The following is a 20371-nucleotide window of genomic DNA, read 5'->3' on the forward strand; positions in this document are numbered from 1 at the left end:
CCTTACACAAGAGAATTTCATCTCCGGGATACAAATAGAGTAGGATAATATGTATTCTTATATATACACTTGATCATCATGAGATGGTTAAATGCTTCAACTTCAACATATTGCATTTTTTGGAACAAAGGCCTTTTTTATAGAACGGACCATGTCTCCAGGAATATCAAATGGCCAATCCCTTATGACGCACATTTAAGGTTCGAGTGTTCTGCATCATCGGGCAGTGGATGCTTGTTCTGTGATGCAGTGGGTAAGCTGACCTTCCCCTCCATGGCGTCTCCTGACAGCACTTTGTAAATTAATAAACTGTGGTACTCACAGGTACTTACATCCTGAGCTCTGTTCTGCGAAACGTTTGCGATGCAAAATGATACGATACGGTAGGTAATAAAAAAACAGCAGTTATTAGGCAAATGTACCACGTGTATTTGATAATGGTACCACGTTACGGAAACGTATTGCCGTTATTCTCCAGATATGCCGCGGTAATTCCCCCAAAGTTTTGCGGAGATGCCGCAGTGGAGAGGTGAGTAATTGTGAGAAGTACTGTAGTCATGGACTTTTGTGCTGACTTATAATTTTATAATTTTATTACATTTTATTTAATTTCTTAACAATAACACTGTATGTTATGTGGGGTTTTTTGGTATCAAAGAGTGCACTGACATTTGTATGCATATCCAATATATCTTTATATGAAATGTTGGTGTTTTAATACAAATTATAGCAGTAACAACAGTGTCTGAGTGGATTTAGACTATCACAGCTTGTTAAATAAACTTCAACTAAACATAGAAAAAACAATTAAGTTTACCCAAGCCATTCATATTGCTTTGAGTATTTGGTGGACAATTTTATTTATCAGTCGTGTCATTTTCAAATTGCATGATATAGCACAACGAATAAATAAAATAAACAAACCTGAATATTCTTTCTGTCCGCTCCCGTAAGCCTCACAACAACACTATATTCTAGTTTTGCGGAGATGCCGCAGTGGAGAGGTGAGTAATTGTGAGAAGTACTGTAGTCATGGACTTCTGTGCTGACTTATAATTTTATAATTTTATTACATTTTATTTAATTTCTGAACAATAACACTGTGTATTATGTGTGTTCTTTTTTGTATGAAAGAGTACACTGACTTTTGTATGCATATCCAATATGTCTTGATATGAAATGTTGGTGTTTTTTATCATAGCAATGACAACAGTGTATGAGTGGATTTAGACTATCACAGCTTGTTAAATATTGAATAGTATGTCTAGGAGATGTGTTCTCGTTTTCTTAGGCTAGCATCTATCTAAAAAGCTATAACTGAAACTACTGATATTTTATATACATTTTTATCTGATGATATGTATTACTTGATAAACAATTATCATATGAAATAATGTATAAATATTACACCATGATAACTCATAAAAGCACTTGATGGGGATCTAATTATTATAGGAAAACTTAGTATAAATGTTATATCATAATAGAAGATTGATTAAGGTCGTGGAAAGGGTCTAACTGTTGATAAAAAATGTCCTGGAATATCCTGTTATGTCCAATTCATAGCTGATTGGACCATCATTTATAGATGGGTTGACATGAATGTAGTGTTCTGTTCAGGCCTCCCGTTGATAACAACATCATTGGTCAACCCCCCTGTTACATTCCGCCCCTCCCCTCCCCCTCCCCCTCCCCCACGTCCACCGTCGCCTGTTCCACGGCCCAGGGCTGCAGCTCCCCCCGGGCCTGGGTGCCAAACACCAGAGTTCCAAGGATGCAGACTCCCCCACAGACGTAGAACACGGTCCGCCATTCTTCCTGAGTTTTCTGTAAAGGAGAAAGTCGATGGATCTGGTCTTACGTCATGTTCTTGTGTCGCACCATGTCCGTGCTCACGGTTAATGTTTAAAATCTGCAATATTCTTCCCAAGTCAAGCTGACAAACAATGATCTTACTGAAATACTGCAGCGTCGAGGTGTTGAACGTGGAGCTTGTAAAATTACACAGGCCGTATAGGGAGTTTACATGTTACAAGGGGCGGCGGGGTAGCCTAGTGGTTAAATCATTCGCTTGTCACGCCGAAAGCCCGGGTTCGATTCCCCACATGTGTACAGCCCATGTGTGAAGTCCATGCCTGGTGTCCCCCGCCCGGGATACTGCTCAAATATTGCCAAAAGTGGCGTAAAACCACACTCACTCACTCACAAAACTAAACTGTTAAAAAACTTATTTTCGGTGAAATATTTGTGTTACACTTGAGCATTATTTTGGCCAAAATCCATCTTTCAGTATGGTACCTCGAGTGTCGAACAGGTCAAAACTTATGACGTCATGGTATCCGTGATGGTCGCCCATTTGCATACTGTTTAAATACAAGACGGCAACTGGCCTGGCCTGGCCAGTTAGGTAGATAGATTATTTAACTTACAGCAATAATACATTTCCCACAGTGAGCTCTTTGTAACGTACATGATATGTAAACAGCCTAAATAACTTTCACTAGGATAAACTTTTAGCGTTATGTTCACTGCAAACTAACAGTAAAATAATGTGCAAATCTGCGTTAAACCCAACTCACTCGCACACTTACATTCGGTGTTAGGATGCCGGCAAGGAGAGGTGCTATCATCCCTGGTGTTGTTGCAACAGTGTTAGAAATACCGAACAATATTCCAGCGTATCTGAAACGAACATTCCATGTTCATAATTTTAATCCTTTCATTTCTTTGACGAAGAATTATTATTTTACGGATCGATATAGAAAAACTCGCTTATTTATAAATAGTCTTGCGTTATCTGTAACATGAAAATGTCTTAAAAGCTGCCTGTTATCAAATAATAGTTAAGTGAATAAATTGGGTACGCATTTCAACGCCGATTTGTAAAAAGCTGAAGTCAACAAAGAGTACCACCTTTAAGATCATTCTTATAAGATCAGTATTATTGTGTTGAAACACCCTCCACAACTGAGACAGTCTTCAAGCTCTTTACTGTTTAAAGCTCGCCTTAAACCTCTTCCTGATCTCCTTTTAACGTTTTCCAATGCGATGGAGCGCTTCCAGTATGCATTGTGCATGGAGAATTTCGCGTTAGAAGTTTTGGTTTTGGGTGACCCTGGCTCAGACTGGTTAGGCTCATTATCAGCTCAGGGCCCTTGTCCCGTCTACACGCAGCCCAGACAGCGAATGGGACTTCTCCCAGGAAGCGCTGCCTAGTCAAGCCCACCCAGAACTTTTCGGAGAATGTGAAGGCTCCCTAAGACTGCAGCCTTCTGTATCACACACATCGTCAGAAGGGCTGTATTCCTGGTAGCAAACCCGGGTACTCTCCCAATGTCATTTAACAGATTGGGAGGTTCCAAACCCAAGGCACCGAGACAATGGGGAGCCGGACAACTTAGTACTTTGAATGCAAGCGTGACATTTCGAAATCGAAGTCCGCATATTTGCCATGTATTTCCTGAATCTCATCAATCACATTTGTGTCAAAAGGGACAAAAAAGTCTTCTTCTTCTTATTATTATTATTATTATTATTCAGATGTGTGTGTAATACAAGCGTTAGTTATGACAATTTCCGGGGGCTTTTCCCACAGAATTCACCTGCCTTGGAGCAAAGTCGGCGGTGTTGACCAGCACTCCGGCTGTCGCCAATCCCATGAATGCCATTGCAGCTGCTAACAGAAACACTGCAACATATCGCCTCTCAGCGTCCATAAAGCCTGTGCCAACCAGACACGCACCTGCCCCAAGGAATGCTGCAATTAAAATAGTAACTTTCTAAAGTGAACAGGACTATGACTTTCTTAGATGATGACTTCCCGGCTATGCGGGATTTAGGAGCTAAATGTGAAGGTTCTCTCCAGTGATGGGTCTAGGTGTGTACATGTTCAACTTGTAAAATCCCATATACCCAAACATGTATCAACTTTATCATACAAGTAAGACTTATTTTCGGTAAAAAGTGCATCTATACTGTGACCGCCTGTCAGAACGGTGACTGAAAGCAGGATCATTTATGACGTGACATGCAAGTGACGTCACATCAAACAATGTGACGTAATGACATTGTGGAGTCCCGACGAGGACACTTTTATCGGTTTTGCAAGGCGTCGAAAAGCCAATTTCATCGTATGATGTTTGTTCATGGAAGTGTTCCAAAGTCTTCTCCTATCGACACGGGAGTTCTCTGCGCAATAACATGATTAGGCAATGCTTAACATTAATTTCAAAGTGAAAGCCACTGTCATGGCACATGTCCAATTGAAATATCAGGTCTCTGTGCCGCTTCGCCTTTGAAGAGAAGCTTCTGAAAGATGATCGTGTGAAGCCCGTGATATTGCTGGAATATTGCTTATAGCCTATTCACTCACTCACTCACTCACTCACTCACTCACTCACTCTGAAAGATGTTCAATAATTGAATTCTTATGCCCGCCCTCCCAATAAAAAGTATACAGTTTGTTTCAGTTTCATTTTTTTACCCATATAATTTCCGAACAAACCACACAGTAAACACAACACTGACCGGTAGAGTGATGGGGTAGCCTAGCGGTAAAAGCGTAAAGCCCGGGTTCGATTCCCAAATGGAAACCCATGATCTGTTATCGCTGCTAGATATTGCTGGAAAAAGAAAGGAATTAAAACCATACTCACTTACCAATACTCTGAAATATCCGCCGAGTGGCCGTTGTGCTGAGGTATTTCTTTGACCGGAGATAGTCTGATACCTGACCAGCCAGCAGCCCAAAAACGGTCTGGCTGGTTGAGGGGACGGCGGACAACAACCCGTTCTAGGTGGAGAGAATGGTATACGCATCTCTCTCTTAGTAATACATCAACCTGTTATAGCCACAATAACACAATAAAACGTTGCACGCAATTTCGGATGAAGTCGCATCACCGTTTTCACGGAAAGCTACAAATCTACCATGATGGCTCCAGTCAATGTTCATCAAATGGCATTATTTTCTGTGTTCATGCCACGTGGTTTCCCTGAAATAAAGACTACTTATAGAATAGAATTGTTGTTTGTGAAAAACAAGTTTAGCCATTTAAAGGTATATTCTATAAAACCAAATGTCTTCAAAAAGAAGTTTGCATGTTGTTTGTCAGTCAATCCCCATCTCTCTGCTGTTCATTAGAGGCGTCTAAACTTATTCGGGTGCCATTTAGAAAGTGGCCAAATGTAACAAGGGACTCGTCTAAAAAAACACAAGAATCTTATTTACAAAGAAAGTGTTATTCCAAATGTAACGTTTGTCAGATTTGGTTGTGTGCTGGTCCACTTACACCGACAGGTTTTGAAGTTGCAAATAATATCAACAAGTTATTTGCTTACGTCCACTTTAGGTTATTTACAGCCGGCCGTGATACAGCTGAGTGTGGTGTTACCCAATAAATTAACAGACGGGCACACGAAAATGTACATACCTCTGCTATATCAAAGTTCAGAACTTCCTTGAGAAACGTAGGTGTATTGGTCGTCAGAGTGTACACGAGCCAGGCGAAACACACATGTCCGACTACAAACGCCCGAAACGCGGGAGACGTCAAAATGGCCGCCCATGGCGTTTTGTAAGTCTGCTAATAAAGGATTTAATGGTATGTTTATTCTAAATAAAGGAGCTAATAATAAAGTCATTAATTTGATGGAACATAGTTATTAAAAGTATCTATAAAATAAACAAAATATACGCATAAACATAAAACCTGTTTGAGGCCATTATCAAGTCAGATAATGTAACAAATGAATACATTTATGTGTTGAAAACTAAACTCTGCCTGCATAAATAATATAAACCTACTGAAGACCATTAAATGCAAGGATTGTTCACAGGTGAATACTTTCTTGTAGATAAAAATAAATAAGACGAGGAATTATTTTGCAGTAATTTGTATTAATTTGTAAACCTAGTTAAATTTATAACAAAATTGTTAATTGTATAACATTTCGTTGTAATTTCTTTGTTTCACACTCAATTTCAAACGCCAAATTTCTGGGTTAACTTATTGTTTCAGTTAGGAAGTCGACACACAACAGTATATAAAATACATATGACGAGGAGTGATAAACAATGAAATAAACATTAAAAACCTGCGATGTCTCCCCTATTCCCTGAATAATGTAGTTCCGCTCCCTCTTCGAGATTCGAGGATGCTGAGCCGGTGTGCTGGCGATCGTTATATACCACAGGAAGCACCATAACATCGATATAGCTCCTGTAGACATAGACACATACACGACAAATAAATATGTATTATCTACGTTATATCAAGAAGGTTATCACATAATACAAGGACGTGTCCCAGTACAGCTGTCTCCACATTTAAAGTGAACCCCCTTTAAGTCGGACAATACAGTTCCCACGGGCACCATCCGGAATAACCAGTTTTCAGGTTAACGAATCAGTGTCAAGGACTATTTTTGACAATTTCTGACGTTTAAACTGTTGACGTTCGAAATGTTGGTTTCCGCATTACCGAAATTTCCAAGCCATAACAAACTGAACTAGTCAATGTAGTACGTTGTTTGAGTAGTTCATTGCATTTGTAATTGGTCTGTTGAGGCCGTTTGTATATAAGTGACAGCCAGTTGAACATGATAGGGGTCCAAATGGACACAGAAATAGAAAGGAACGAGTACCGAGCAGTCATCAAGTTTTTGACTTCAGAGAATAATAATGATAAGTGCATTTATATTCCATTTACCAAGTGGATGCTCATAGCGCTACACTATTATTACCATGGTAATGCATCAGTAAGCACTCGATTTACATTTTCAGCTCCCTGGGGAGTATACAACCCAAATGTTATCCTCAAGAAATTCATAACCGCATGTCACAAGTGTATGTGGATAGGTTCTGTAGCTATTCTACTTTTAAACGTTGGGCAGCTATGTTTAAAGTTGGGAGAACAAGCCTTGATGATGACCCTAGGTCTCGACGTCCCTCAACTTCCATCAATGAAGATTCAATCAAGGAGATATAAAAACTTATACTGTCAGAAAGACGTATTACAATAGCTGAACTTGAGGAAGACACAGGTCTAAGCCATGGATACATTGAAACTATTATTCACGAACATTTACAGATGAATAAGATATCTGCTTGTTGGGTGCCAAAATTTCTAAATTATTATCTTAAGGAAAATAGAACTGACATTGCCAGAGAAAATGTAGAGCTAATTGAGGAGGATTTTGTCCAATTCAAAAAGAGATTAGTAACGGGTGGTGAATCATGGGTCTACCACCATGACCCCTAGTCACAACGTCAATCCATGTAATGGCTCCTTTCCACTTTAACAGACCGACAGTATTTCAACGGAACGCACGAACTGATGTAGGTCCTAGGCCTCCTCTCTGACCCCGAGTCAAAACGTCAATCCATGTAATGGCACCTTTTCCACTTTAACAGTATCTCTCTCTCTCTCTCTCTCTCTCTCTCTCTCTCTCTCTCTCTCTCTCTCTCTCTCTCTCTCTCTCTCTCTCTCTCTCTCTCTCTCTCTCTCTCTCTCTCTCTCTCTCTCTCTCTCTTATGATTACCTGGAACATAGAAAATGGACCCCCAGCCGTTATCAAAACCATAGATGCACATATATCCTGATATTGTGAACGTGGCTATGATTCCAAACGAAAATCCTGGAAGGTAGAAGTAAAACAGTTTTCAATTTGTATTTTAAAATTCACAATTTTTATTATCATTATTATTATTATTATTATTATTATTATTATTATTATTATTAACATGTTTACTCCGGGCTTTCCTCCCACTTCAAGCTTACACGCCGTATTCACTTAAATACTACTCAATGAAGCGTTTAACCTGTCTGGGACACACTTTTCTAAATATATGGGAGATTACCTCGATTATTTTATAATTGGTAAAGCTTGGGTATCGTTAAACATACCAGGTTTCACTCCTATTGCAATTACTATTGGAAATCTTAAATCTTTTTTGCCTGGTGGCTTTTGGGAAATAGCTGTTTGAACATGTGTTACAATTTGACTTTTCTTCTCAGTTTTATGTGAATTTTGATTCCGAACGTGCATGTCATCATCAATGACAACTTGCACTGACCTGAATAGCAGATAGCTGTAAGTATGGTTCTCTCCAGTGGCGGCGCCCATCTACCAATAATGGACTGTATAGTCGGATTAAAGACTCCCTGGGGAGAGTGCAACAAAAAAAAGGCATAGTCTAGTGACGGTTTATTGTAAACATTCGTTTTCAAATTGTTGATTTATTTATTTATTTGTAGGTCTAATAATGTCAAACAAGCGTAACACGCCATTTTTTAATGATATCGCATTCTCGCACTTTTTGAAAACTTTCAAATGTCGAGATTGCCAGATCTTACATTATTCCATACTTGTTGGACCAACGGAATGAATTGCCTTTGTTCTAACGAAATGTATGGTGGCGTATCTGTGACGTCTTACCAATTTTAAAAATTGTTTGCGTTATGGTTGTATTTTAAAGGATTCTAGCTTGATATTCAATGTAATTCAATACAACCTTATCTGTGTTTAATGTTGGTTTCGGGAGATTTTATCAATATGCAGTTGTTGTTTTTTTTATTTGACAAAAAGACGTTTTCGGGGCACGATTGGCCCAGTCGTCTAAGGCTCCGCGATTCGTTTTGCAGAGTTACGTCCCTTGGGCACGCCAGAAACATATGATTGTGGGTTCGAATCCCTGTTCGCCCCGATTATGTTGCTAGGTTTGTCAGCACCATACCCGTGCTCGTGGGTTTCGCCAAAGTGGTAAACGTCTGAGACCTGCATCACTTCGGGCTTTCTTCCCACATTAAGCCGACACGCCTTGATATTACTGGAATACTGTTAAAAGCGGCGTTAAACCCAACTCACTTAATCACTCACTTAAAGACGTTTTAAGATGCACATTTCTCTTTTGTATTTTCGGTTTTTGGTTATTTGAAAACGTGCAAAACTCCTAACGAAAACGTGTAATACTTGGTGTATTTCGAAAACACACATTGAAATTGCGAAAAGATTTCATTGTGTTTTATGGGTCACGTTGGAGATCATCACTATCAACACTTTCATTGGAATACTACATCATTATCAAAAGGTTAACAGCAAACTTTTATGTCAGGCCGTTCCGAAATACTTACTGAAACATACATTGACATATATTGTTCGACATTGCCACATCGCCATGTGGCTGAAATATACCGATGCGACGTTAAATTTTAACTCACTTACTCATAAGACACTCCTGTTGTGTGTCTTCCTAATCCAGTCAAAACTACGTCTTTCCACCTACCATGGCCAGCCCAAGAATCACCCTCAGTGCATACACCAGATAGATGGACGTCCGGGCGCCGATTGGTAGAAGCAATGAGGCGGTCGAGCCAATCAGCATCCCAATAAACATGACGTACTTCCCGCCATATTTCGCGGCCAATATTCCAGATGGAAACTGTGTTACGATGTAACCATAGAAATACGCGCTGAGAATTCCAGACTGATCTCCCTTAGACCAGTAGAACTCCGCATTCTAGAAATACAGTTTGTGTCTCAACATTAGTTAGAGAAATCACCAATTGTTTGATTGGCATTCTAGAAGTTGGTGAGTAAGTACGAAAACGTACAGCTTCATAGATATAAACTTCTGGTTTATTGCTTATTGCGACGTTTCGATGTAGATTCTTTCTCCGTTTTAAAGCTGTAGTGATAACAATCAAGTGACACAGTACATGTCTTTCACGTGCATGTTGATCACAATCTAGAAAGTCACACTAAACTGTAATGCTATAAGTCGTAATGAACAATTTTCCGCAGGTTCTGAAACTCCCATTACACTGGGACCCCTTTCCAGTTTAAATGTAGTTGTTTGTTTCTATTAAAATGATATATTTTCAGAGACTATGAATGTACCTCTGATTGTGTTTGTGTTGTCTTTGTACCATTGATGTAGTTGCCGGTGGTGTCGTTGACCATGCACACGATGGCCATGCTGAGATTTGACCTGTTGGTCTCAACCATAACTCCCCCCAGAAAACCCATTAATACCACGATCAGTCTTTGAGAACAGCATATCGGATCTGAAAATAGAGACGTTGTGTGCCATTAGTGCAGGGTTAAAAACACAAATATACTAACAAACAAACCAACAAACAATCCGATATTGGTAAGTAAACAGCAATTTTAAAACTACTTTCCCATCTCCTCACAGAATAAAATGAAGGCATCGCTTTCACTTATGTTGTAGATATAAAGGTGATTGTCTGCTTAAAGGCTCCAACTTTCTTTAAACGTCCCATGCCTCCAGCAATATCAAATGGCCAATCGCTTAATTCGCATACTTACGGTTCGAGTGTTCTGCATCATCGGACAATGGATGGTTGTTCTGAGATGCAGTGGGTAAGCTGATCTTTCCCTCCATGGCGCCCCCTTTTTAGAAGTTCACAACACATTAATTAATGTTTTAATGCGCTATGCATGTACTTTACTGCTTTCAAGTGCTTACCTCGTGTGCTCCTTTTTGCAAAATAGCCCGGTAATTAGGCAAATATTCCATGAATATTCCATAAAGGCACGATATTGATTATGCAAAACATATTGTGGATATTCCACAATCATGAATCATGCCGCGGTAATTCCCTCAAACTTTTGCGGAGTACCACGGTAAGGAGGTGAGTAGTTGTGAGCGGTGGTGGATTTCTGTGCAAGACTTTATGACGTACCGTTTTATTTAATTTGTGAACAATAATACAGTATTTTCTGTATGACTGGGTGCATCAATATGTGTATGCATATCCAATAGCCTGTTTTAACACAATTTATTACATTGACAACAGTGCCTGAGTGTAACTAGATTCTTGAAGATGAAAATCTTATATGGGTCATTCTAAAAAAAAGTAACATTGTGGCCTATGAAAAAACAACAAATCAGAATTCATTTTTGAAATGTTTTCATTGAGCAGATAAATGACATAACAATTACTAAATATAAGTGTAAAGTGTGTAGGCTTAATATGTCTTAGTTTCCTTTTTTGCAGAAATCTATTTTTGGCATCTCTGTACCAAATGTCTGTGCTGTTACTGTGCATAAAATTCAGTTTTTGTCTCTAAATCTAAAATGAATTAAATTTATGATATGGTTGTTGCATTTTGGAATAGTTCAAATACCAACAGCTACAAAATTACATTCATTGGGTTTACTAAATTATTAGACTGTAAATATATGCATACAATGAAATTATGTGCAGAAAGATGTACGGTAAACTTGTCTACTGAAATGGAACTACCATTATTCTATAAGATAATAATAGTTATTACACTCACTTTATGCAGAGTTGAACCAGTTATAATTTTTGAGATGGCAGAAACCTGGTGACAGGAAAGACATTCATGGTAACAGGACAGACAACATGGTAACAGGAAAGATAAAATATTTTGTAATTGCCAAAACTATAATAACTATTTCTGTGTTCTGTGTTTAAGAAGCAAAGATAGTTAAAAAGAAGGAAACTCAATGAATGTGCATATCAAAGTGTTAGGTGTATTTTATATGAGACACTAGTTAAATAAAAACATGAGGTTTGGTAACAGCACAGACAAGCAAAAATTCATAAACAATCTTATGTGGAATTGCTCATCTCAACAATAGAACTTGATCAGAAACTATACCAACAACCTTAATGACACTTCTTGAGGTTATTGTTGATTATTCTAAGCAAAAACCTGTAAAGAAATGAGAAAAGTCAACTTTCAAAACTTCAACAGTAACAGCACAGACAAAGTCTGATAACATTTTTGCACTTTTACCAAAAGATAGCATTTTTTACCTCAAACATGTGCACATGGAAACACAGGTTATTGTTTGCCATGAATTGTTTCCAACATATCTTCCCCATGGCCACAAAGAAGGCTCAATACAATAGTCAGAGGACAGTGAGATTTTGGAAGGCTCAGGTACCAAGCTAACTATGTCCTCAAAATGGTACCAGCATTTGTCTTTAGGTTTGCGTGGCCAGAAGAAACGATTCCTGTGTTTTCCCCCTTTATGCATACATTCCACAAAAACTTCACCTAGCTCTATATCTTCATCCTGTCTATAACCAGGATATGATATGTTATACATAATGATAACACATTTCCCCAGGCATTCGTTTGTATCAACTGGCTGGTGTATTTCCTTTTGTCTTTCCATCTTATCATCGTCTGAACTTTGTACCATTTCCTTACGTGTCTTTTGGTGAATCTCATCATCATCATCATCATTCAGACTCTCCATTCTGTCAGCACACATTAATTATGTATAACAATAGGGCGATAATTGTTCATTATTTGTGTCAACATGATACAAAAATCCTAAAATGTCTTTGCTGTCACTGAAATGTGTCTGTGCTGTCACTATTAAAAGTCTTTGCTGTTACCAAAGATCTACTGTGCAGTGTAATCACAGTTTATTGACCCAAATGTTAATGATATTCAAATTTTCATGCAACAAGCAACCAAGCAAAATAAATTACCATTCATGCTTTCTTTGATATATATATGTTGAAACATTCATTGAACACCCGATATCTGTGCAGTCGCCTAAATATGTCTGTCCTGTCACTTTTTTAAAAAAAAGCTACAAAAAGCACACTGCTTGAGTTCCATTCCGACAAACAAATATACTCATTATAGTTGTTTTTTTAAATACCAATTTCGGAATCCAAAATTCATGACAGCACAGACACATACAAAAAGTACACATCAAAAGACAACACTTACCAGTTATTTTCAAGACACTTCACCACTGTAAATTGCTTGAGCATATGGTGACATGATAGTACTGGAAAGGAAGTGACCTGCAAAGACCTTAGCCTTCTGGGATACCACAGGTGCAATTATTTTTGTATTTGTACTATCTGGTGACAGGACAGACACTATTACTCTGGACAAGATTACTGTTGCCAAAATAATGAATCCAAGTGGAAAACCAACAGGTTTTCTGCTGTTATGAGTCCTTTCATGATTTCATGCTACATAAATCACCAGGGCTTTGGAAAGTATTTGTTCCCAGAGACTTTAGACAAATTGAGAAAGTTTGATTTTGTATTTGTGGACAACAAATTTCTGCACAATACTGCACATTTAAGGTATTTTACTGGCTAACATAAGGTTATAGCAGTAATTTGATCAGAATATTGCATATATCTGATAAATATCTTCATTGTCAAGTAATCGGAAAACAGAATTATGAGATGTTTTCAAGAAAATTCATTTGGACAGGAAATGCTACGTTTTTAGAGAATGACCCATATATTGTCACAGCCTTTTAAGATACACCAACTAAATCGATCAATTCACGCTTATGTTACCTACGATTTGGATTTCTTTGGATATTTTATGATCAAGCATGAAATTTACAAATTGCATGACATGGAATAAGGAAATAAGTAAAACAAGACCCGTGTAGATTCCGGGTAGGCCTTCAGCATTCCATGCTTGTCGTAAGAGGCGACTAACGGGATTGGGGACCCGTGAAAATCCGGGGTAGAATGGATCTTCAGCAACCCATACTTGCTGTAAAAGGCGACTATGCTTGTAAGAGGCGACTAACGGGATCGGGTTGTCTGGCTGCTGACTGGTTGAGGCATGTCATCGTATCCCAAATGCGCAGATCACCGAATGTCTGGTCCAGACTCTAATATTTACAGACCGCCGTCATATAGCTGGAATATTGCTGAGTGCGGCGTTAAACAACAGACAAATAAACAATTGTTGGTGACATTAGCGGCAACTCTAAAAATTGCTTTCCTTACAGAATATAAGTTATTCATCGCTTATACTTATGTTGAGATATAGCGTATACGTAAGCAAGGATTATATCCTACCTAAATATTATTTTACTCTAGAGTATAGTATCTTACCATAGTGTTGCACTGGTATGGGTTCAGATTCACTTGGGAGAATCATCCTTACACAAGAGAATTTCATCTCCGGGATACAAATAGAGTAGGATAATATTCACTCTTACATATACACTTGATCATCATGAGATGGTTCAATGCTTCAACTTCAACATGTTGCATTCTTTGGAACAAAGGCCCTTTTTTTTATAGAACGGACCATGTCTCCAGGAATATCAAGGGGCCAATCCGTTGTAACGCACACTTACAGTTCGAGTGTTCTGCATCATCGGGAAGTGAATGCTTGTTCTGTGATGCAGTGGGTAAGCTGATCTTCTCCTCCATGACGTCTCCTGACAGCACTTTGTAAATTAATACGATGCAAAAATGATACGATACGGTAGCTAGTCAAAATACAGCAGTAATTAGGCAAATGTACCATGTGTATTTCATAATGGTACCACGTTACGGAAACGTATTGCCGTTATTCTTTAGACATGCCGCGGTAATTCCCCCAAAGTTTTGCGGAGATGCCGCAGTGGAGAGGTGAGTAATTTTGAGAAGTACTGTAGTCATGGACTTTTGTGCTGACTTATAAGTTTATAATTTTATTACATTTTATTTAATTTCTGAACAACAACACTGTGTGTTCTTTTTGGTATGAAAGAGTGCACTGACATTTGTATGCATATCCAATATATCTTTATATGAAATGTTGGTGTTTTAATACAAATTATAGCAGTGACAACAGTGTCTGAGTGGATTTAGAAAGAAAAACAATTAAGTTTACCCAAGCCATTCATATTGCTTTGGGTATTTGGTGGACAATTTTATTTATCAGTCGTGTCATTTTCAAATTGCATGATATAGCACAACGAACAAATAAAACAAACAAACCTGAATATTCTTTCTGTCCGCTCCCGTAAGCCTCACATCAACACTATATTCTAAATAATCTCGGAATGATCTCAGTCAACCATTATTGTATTGTATGTATCCTTAATGGTTTGAGCGACGTCTTATGATCAAAGGTGGTCCGTTTATAAGCCTATATTCCAACCTCGAGTTGCGTCATTGTTACTGACCTCGTTACTAACATTATGCCAGAGCATGCTCTGCGTGAGTTACTGCGCCCTTGGGAGATCTATTCACAGGCAGGTTCATCCTGTTTCAGCAATAGTTCGTTTGGCTCCAAATGAGAACGATGAATTGCAAAATAACTCAAAATCGGGAATAGTCTATTAAATATCAATACGGTACACGGCAATGAATACCCTGTAGCTAACAGTATCTGCTGTCTGTTAATTTTTATCCCTTCACTGGAAAGAACTGTTTTCGAAACTATCAAGGCTGGCGATTAGGTGCCTCAGTCTGGCAGTGTGGGTTCGAATACCTGATGGGACCCAAACAAGTACTAGAATCTGTACTTTCCTAATAAAGTGTTATCCCCAATATAACATTTGTTACATTTGACCACTTTCAAAATGGCATTGTGTGTTCATAGCTTTTGGCCATGGGAGCAGTGCCACTTGTCATTGGGGTACACAAAGAACGGGATCTAGACTTTCAGTGGCTGAGTGGGTTAGGTCGCTTACTCTGTGTGGTGATGATTAGGCCTCACTCCCGAATGGGATACAACCCAAAAACGTACTAGAATCTGTACTTTACTGAGAAAGTGTTATCCGAAATATAACATTTGTTACATTTGACCATTTTCAAAATGGCATTGTGTGTTCTTAAATATCATGTTGTTATGTGTACAAAGTGACATCTTGACCCGTAGTTCACTTTGCCTGTGTGAAACTGTATTTTGTTTGTTAAATATCTCATCTCATATTCATCACAAAAATGTTATACATTAATACAAATCCTAAAATATCCTCATGAAACTAAAATTGACACAAAGGTGCACCACTATGAAATAACATTGTCGTGTTCACGCTGAAAAGTACCAGTATTCGACTCGTCTCTATCGCGCTAAATGACATCGAAAGTAAATACAAATATATTGAACTTATTTATTGAGTGTTGTATGTAAATACTTGAACGATTATGTTCCGGAAGCCATGTGTTACAGGATGTAAGTTAGATGACAGGAAAAGTCAGTGATATTAAATAGATATATATTCACCCATGGGCGACAGTGGCGTAGTTTGCGAGATCGACAAGGCAGGTAACTGGGTATGATGAGTGATCCTTACATGAAAGCTGGTTCTATAGCCACGAATTGTGCATACAGCCTAACAAGCTATTGGAAGTTTCCATATAGTGCCCTCTCCAGTCTACGGTACTAGAATATGACACTATTTTCTGCACGAGTCCACGGCCTTGCGAAGTTTACACACCACACTACAATATATATATAGTAAGTTCCTGACGACTGGTCACTGCCCAAACACAATGCAACGAGCGTCTACCGAATCTCAACAGAAACACAGCTACAATCACTGTTAAATAATAAAATACACTGACATATAACACTTTGAAAGTTGGATAGTAATCTCCACTTAATGATTGGCAAATTGGGCACTGGGCCACCTTATGGTCTAATTAGCAAACATTTACTAACTGGTTAGTAAAGTGCTCTAAGATATTGGTGTTTGAGTGAACAGTGACATTCTCTAACTAAGTTAGTAAACTTTACTATTTCTGTCAGCGCAGCTTCTTTATGGTTTGTTCGTCAAAAACAAGATTCACCGATTAACTTTTTTTATTAGGTATTGTCAACTTCAAGTTACATCTCACTTCCGGTAAGGCACTGATGCAAATAACAGACAAAGTGTCTGGTATAGGTAGATCAAGAGCAAGTAAGGATATAAACATGCAAAATACAACTACAGTGACAAATTTGGACGAGTATGTGACCAGATCGTTGGTTAAAAAAACATCGACGAAAACAGCTGGAGCCGATTACGATCGTTGATGGGAACGACATGAAACAACTTTTCGCTCAGGCTTTTAGACAGCATACTCCGAGATCACGACTAAGATTGATGAAACTAAAACTGAAATATCTCAAAGATTCGCACCACCCTGGATGAGACTTTAACTCTGCAGAAATTCAAACGAACCGGAATGAAATTGACAAGCTTCGTGATTAATTTCTACTGTAAGACTAAAGTTGAACGCGCATTACTGCAAAAGAAATGTACCAAAGGAATTCAAATCTCCTCATTCCAGCTGGAGACGGCTTGAAGGAGCTCATTTACACAACTCGGGGACCCCGAACATCCATAGACTACCCCATCTTGGGAACTGGGAACGCACTAAAAACGCCCCGGAGCCTATTGTGGTTAAGTTTGTATTGAAGCAGGATCGACACAACGTATTCCAGACAAGCTTCAGAGGTGGTAGATCTCTGCGTGGGATGAAGATCTCAATCCGATCGGACTTGCCAGTTCCCCTCAAGAAAGACGATCACACCAAGCAGCCAAGAGGCCCGAACTGCGTCATACACCCAAGGTTTGAGAGAGAGGTTTGGATATTTCACTTGAGTATGGACGATCCTAAAACACTGTGTGGAAACTGATTGAACTGGAAGATTTGATCGACGATTCGATAGTCTCATGACTGAACTGTCACAGGACCTGATTTGTTCGCCGTGCCGATGGTGTGCGCCTATTCCAGATACATCACAGTCTCCCTAGTAGAAACGACTCTAGATTATTCCCTGGAGTGATCCACTTAAATTCAGGAGTAAGTAACGACACTATATATCTTAGTTTAATCGTAACCGTCTCTTCAGGTGGATGGAAGGGTATTTCTCACCAGTTGTTTTATGTCTCCATGTTTTGTTATATTCTATCACCAAACTTAAAATTTCATTGCATTAGTTTCCAATCTAAATGTCAATGGCAATACATTAGTCAAAATATCAATGATCTAACTGGACACAATGGAAAAAGATAGTGTCAGCTAATTGCAGAGGGGGTTGTTGAAAAAAATACACGCAAAGAAAGAATGAACATATGGAGAGAGAAAATGTTCAGTTATTTGCCTTACAAGATATCCACATTTCGAGCCAAGACGTTAATTTAATAAAAAAAATGAATGGGAAAGTGAAAATATAAATAACCCAAAGGCAAGAAAATTGATATTACATAAAACAGAAACTTTTGACCTGATAGATGGTTGGAGGGACTGGATGCTATTTTCCTTGAAACTTTTCTCGAAACCTCGAGGTAAAACCGTTTTATTTGCTTCTTTTCTCAAGAAGGATAGTGACAAAAAAACTGAGTTATTATCAAACAAGATTATTCTGATTTGGAAGAAATAATTAGAAATGACTTTCAAAAGATTAACGAACCTTTATTTTCAGTATTATCAACATGTAAGTTGCAGCTAGAACACATTCATGAAATAGAAGTTAGGATAAGGTGGTATATATGATCATGAGAAAGGGGGAAAACCAACCAATTATTTTTACATGGCAGTGTATTTTAATGTTTAGCAATGATTGTAGCTGTGTTGCTTTGTTTCTGCTGGGATTCGGTAGATGCTCATTGAATTGTTTTTGGACAAGGACCAGTCGTAAGGAAGTTACTATATTTAGATGGCGTGTAAACTTCCGGTCGCCTGTTGGCCCATGCAGAAAAGTCTGTTATGTTCTCGTACCGCTAGACTGGTGGAGGCACTGTAGAAATTCCAGTAGCTTGTTTGGTTGTATATGTGGGACAAGGGCGTGTTTACGTGTCTCTCGCGCATTTTCATCGCTTCGGTACCAGCTTTCATGTGAAGAGCGCTCATCATCCCTCATATGGATCCTTGCCTGGCTCATCTTGACGACTGTCGCCGCTGGGGGAAAATATATTAATACCACTGACGTTTGCTATCACCACAGTATTTTTGTCATTTATACTGACCACTGCAATCCTATTAGATATTGCCTTTTAATATTGTACTGCCGCTCTATCGTGCACTGCCATTGTAATTGCTGTGAAGTAATTTGTGTTGATTTGTAAACATAGTTAGTTTTGTAATAGATTTGTTGATGGACAACGACTTGTCGGTTATTTGTTGGTTCAACACATTGTTTCAATTTGTGAATCGACATAATACCGACCCCTAAACTGTGTGTCTCCATCATCAAGCAGCAAAAGTTATCCTTTGAGACCTTTTTAGAGGTTGTCACCGACATTAGTAAAACAGAAAAATAAATTGCTTATAACAATAATACTGGAATTATTTGGTAAACATACACTCAATTTGATCAAGAACAAATTCATATAAGATTTAAATCCTACTTAACATTTATCAATATTTATGTACTTATAACAACTAATTTTGCAACCATAGCAAACAATCTTATCCAAATGTGATTGTTTTTATGTCTTCAAGTCAAGTACCTGATTCCACTGATCGACTGAGGCACTAATCAAATATAATGAAATTTCAATTTTGAATGTTATACATTGTACATTTGTTCATACCCGCATATCCACTGTTAAAGGATAATGCCCCCCACCATGTACAATTCAATTAATATCACATGCTGTTATGTCCTTCCTTACTAAATTGTCTGTATACTGTTGAAATGGAATAAAAACTGTTTAAAAAATAGGTTACATCTCAAAATATTACCGACAAGCTAATATTTATTAATGTTGTAGAAAGGGTCTAACTGTGGATGAATAATGTCCTGGAATATCCTGTTATGTCCAATCCACAGCTGATAGGACCATCATTTACAGATGGGTTGACATGAATGTAGTGTTCTGTTCATCCTCCCGTTGACAACAGCATCATTGGTCAACCCCCAGGTACATCCTGCCCCTCCCCCACGTCCACCGTCGCCTGTTCCACGGCCCAGGGCTGCAGCTCCCCCCGGGCCTGGGTGTCAAACACCAGAGTTCCAAGGATACAGACTCCCCCATAGACGTAGAACACGTTCCGCCATTCTTGAGTTATCTATAAAGGGAGAAAGTCGATGGATCTGTTTTTACATCATATGGCAGTGTCACACCATATCCGTGCTCACGGCTTCAACAAAGTGGTTAACGTTTAAAATCTACAACTTACCACCCACGTCAAGCTGATGTTGCTGAAATACTGCGGCGTCGAGGCGTGCACATGAACGTTGAGCTCGTAAAATCCCACATCTTACAAGGGGCGGTAGGGTAGCCTTGTGGTTAAAGCGTTTGCTCGTCACGCCAAAAATCCGGGTTCGGTTCCCCACATGGGTAGAATGTGTGAAGCCCATATCTGGTGTCCCCCGCCGTGATATTGCTAAAAGTGGCGTGAAACCATATTCACTCACTCACAGGTTACAAATAACTTATCTTCGGTGGTATATTTGTGTTCTGCTTGAGCAATAACCCGGCCGCCATCGAACTTTCAGTATGGTAACTCGAATGTCGAACAGTGCCAAAAACTGACGTCATGGCATCCACACTGGTCGGCCATGCGATTTGTGCACTGTTTAATTAAAACACGGCGACTGTCGTGGTCAGTCAGATAGATAGATTATTAAACTTAAAATAATATCAAATTTCCGATTTAATGTA

At 38.7% G+C, this 20371-nt stretch overlaps 1 protein-coding gene across 1 annotated transcript; it reads right to left on the bottom strand.

The window, feature by feature from the left end:
• Window positions 1-1659: 1659 nt before the first annotated feature.
• LOC139470902 (uncharacterized transporter slc-17.2-like) lies at window positions 1660-10408 on the bottom strand. Its single transcript, XM_071253230.1, has 11 exons — window positions 10333-10408; window positions 9901-10067; window positions 9287-9520; window positions 8078-8165; window positions 7543-7638; window positions 6097-6221; window positions 5433-5585; window positions 4660-4792; window positions 3607-3757; window positions 2592-2682; window positions 1660-1827 (listed from the first exon to the last, which is right to left on the bottom strand). Exons 1-11 carry the CDS (start codon window positions 10406-10408, stop codon window positions 1660-1662), a joined length of 1482 nt encoding a protein of 493 aa, XP_071109331.1.
• Between the last annotated feature and the right edge of the window lie 9963 nt (window positions 10409-20371).

Source organism: Haliotis cracherodii, unplaced genomic scaffold (assembly GCF_022045235.1).
Source record: "Haliotis cracherodii isolate W230 unplaced genomic scaffold, xgHalCrac1.p SCAF_21, whole genome shotgun sequence".
NCBI classification, from domain to species: domain Eukaryota; kingdom Metazoa; phylum Mollusca; class Gastropoda; order Lepetellida; family Haliotidae; genus Haliotis; species Haliotis cracherodii.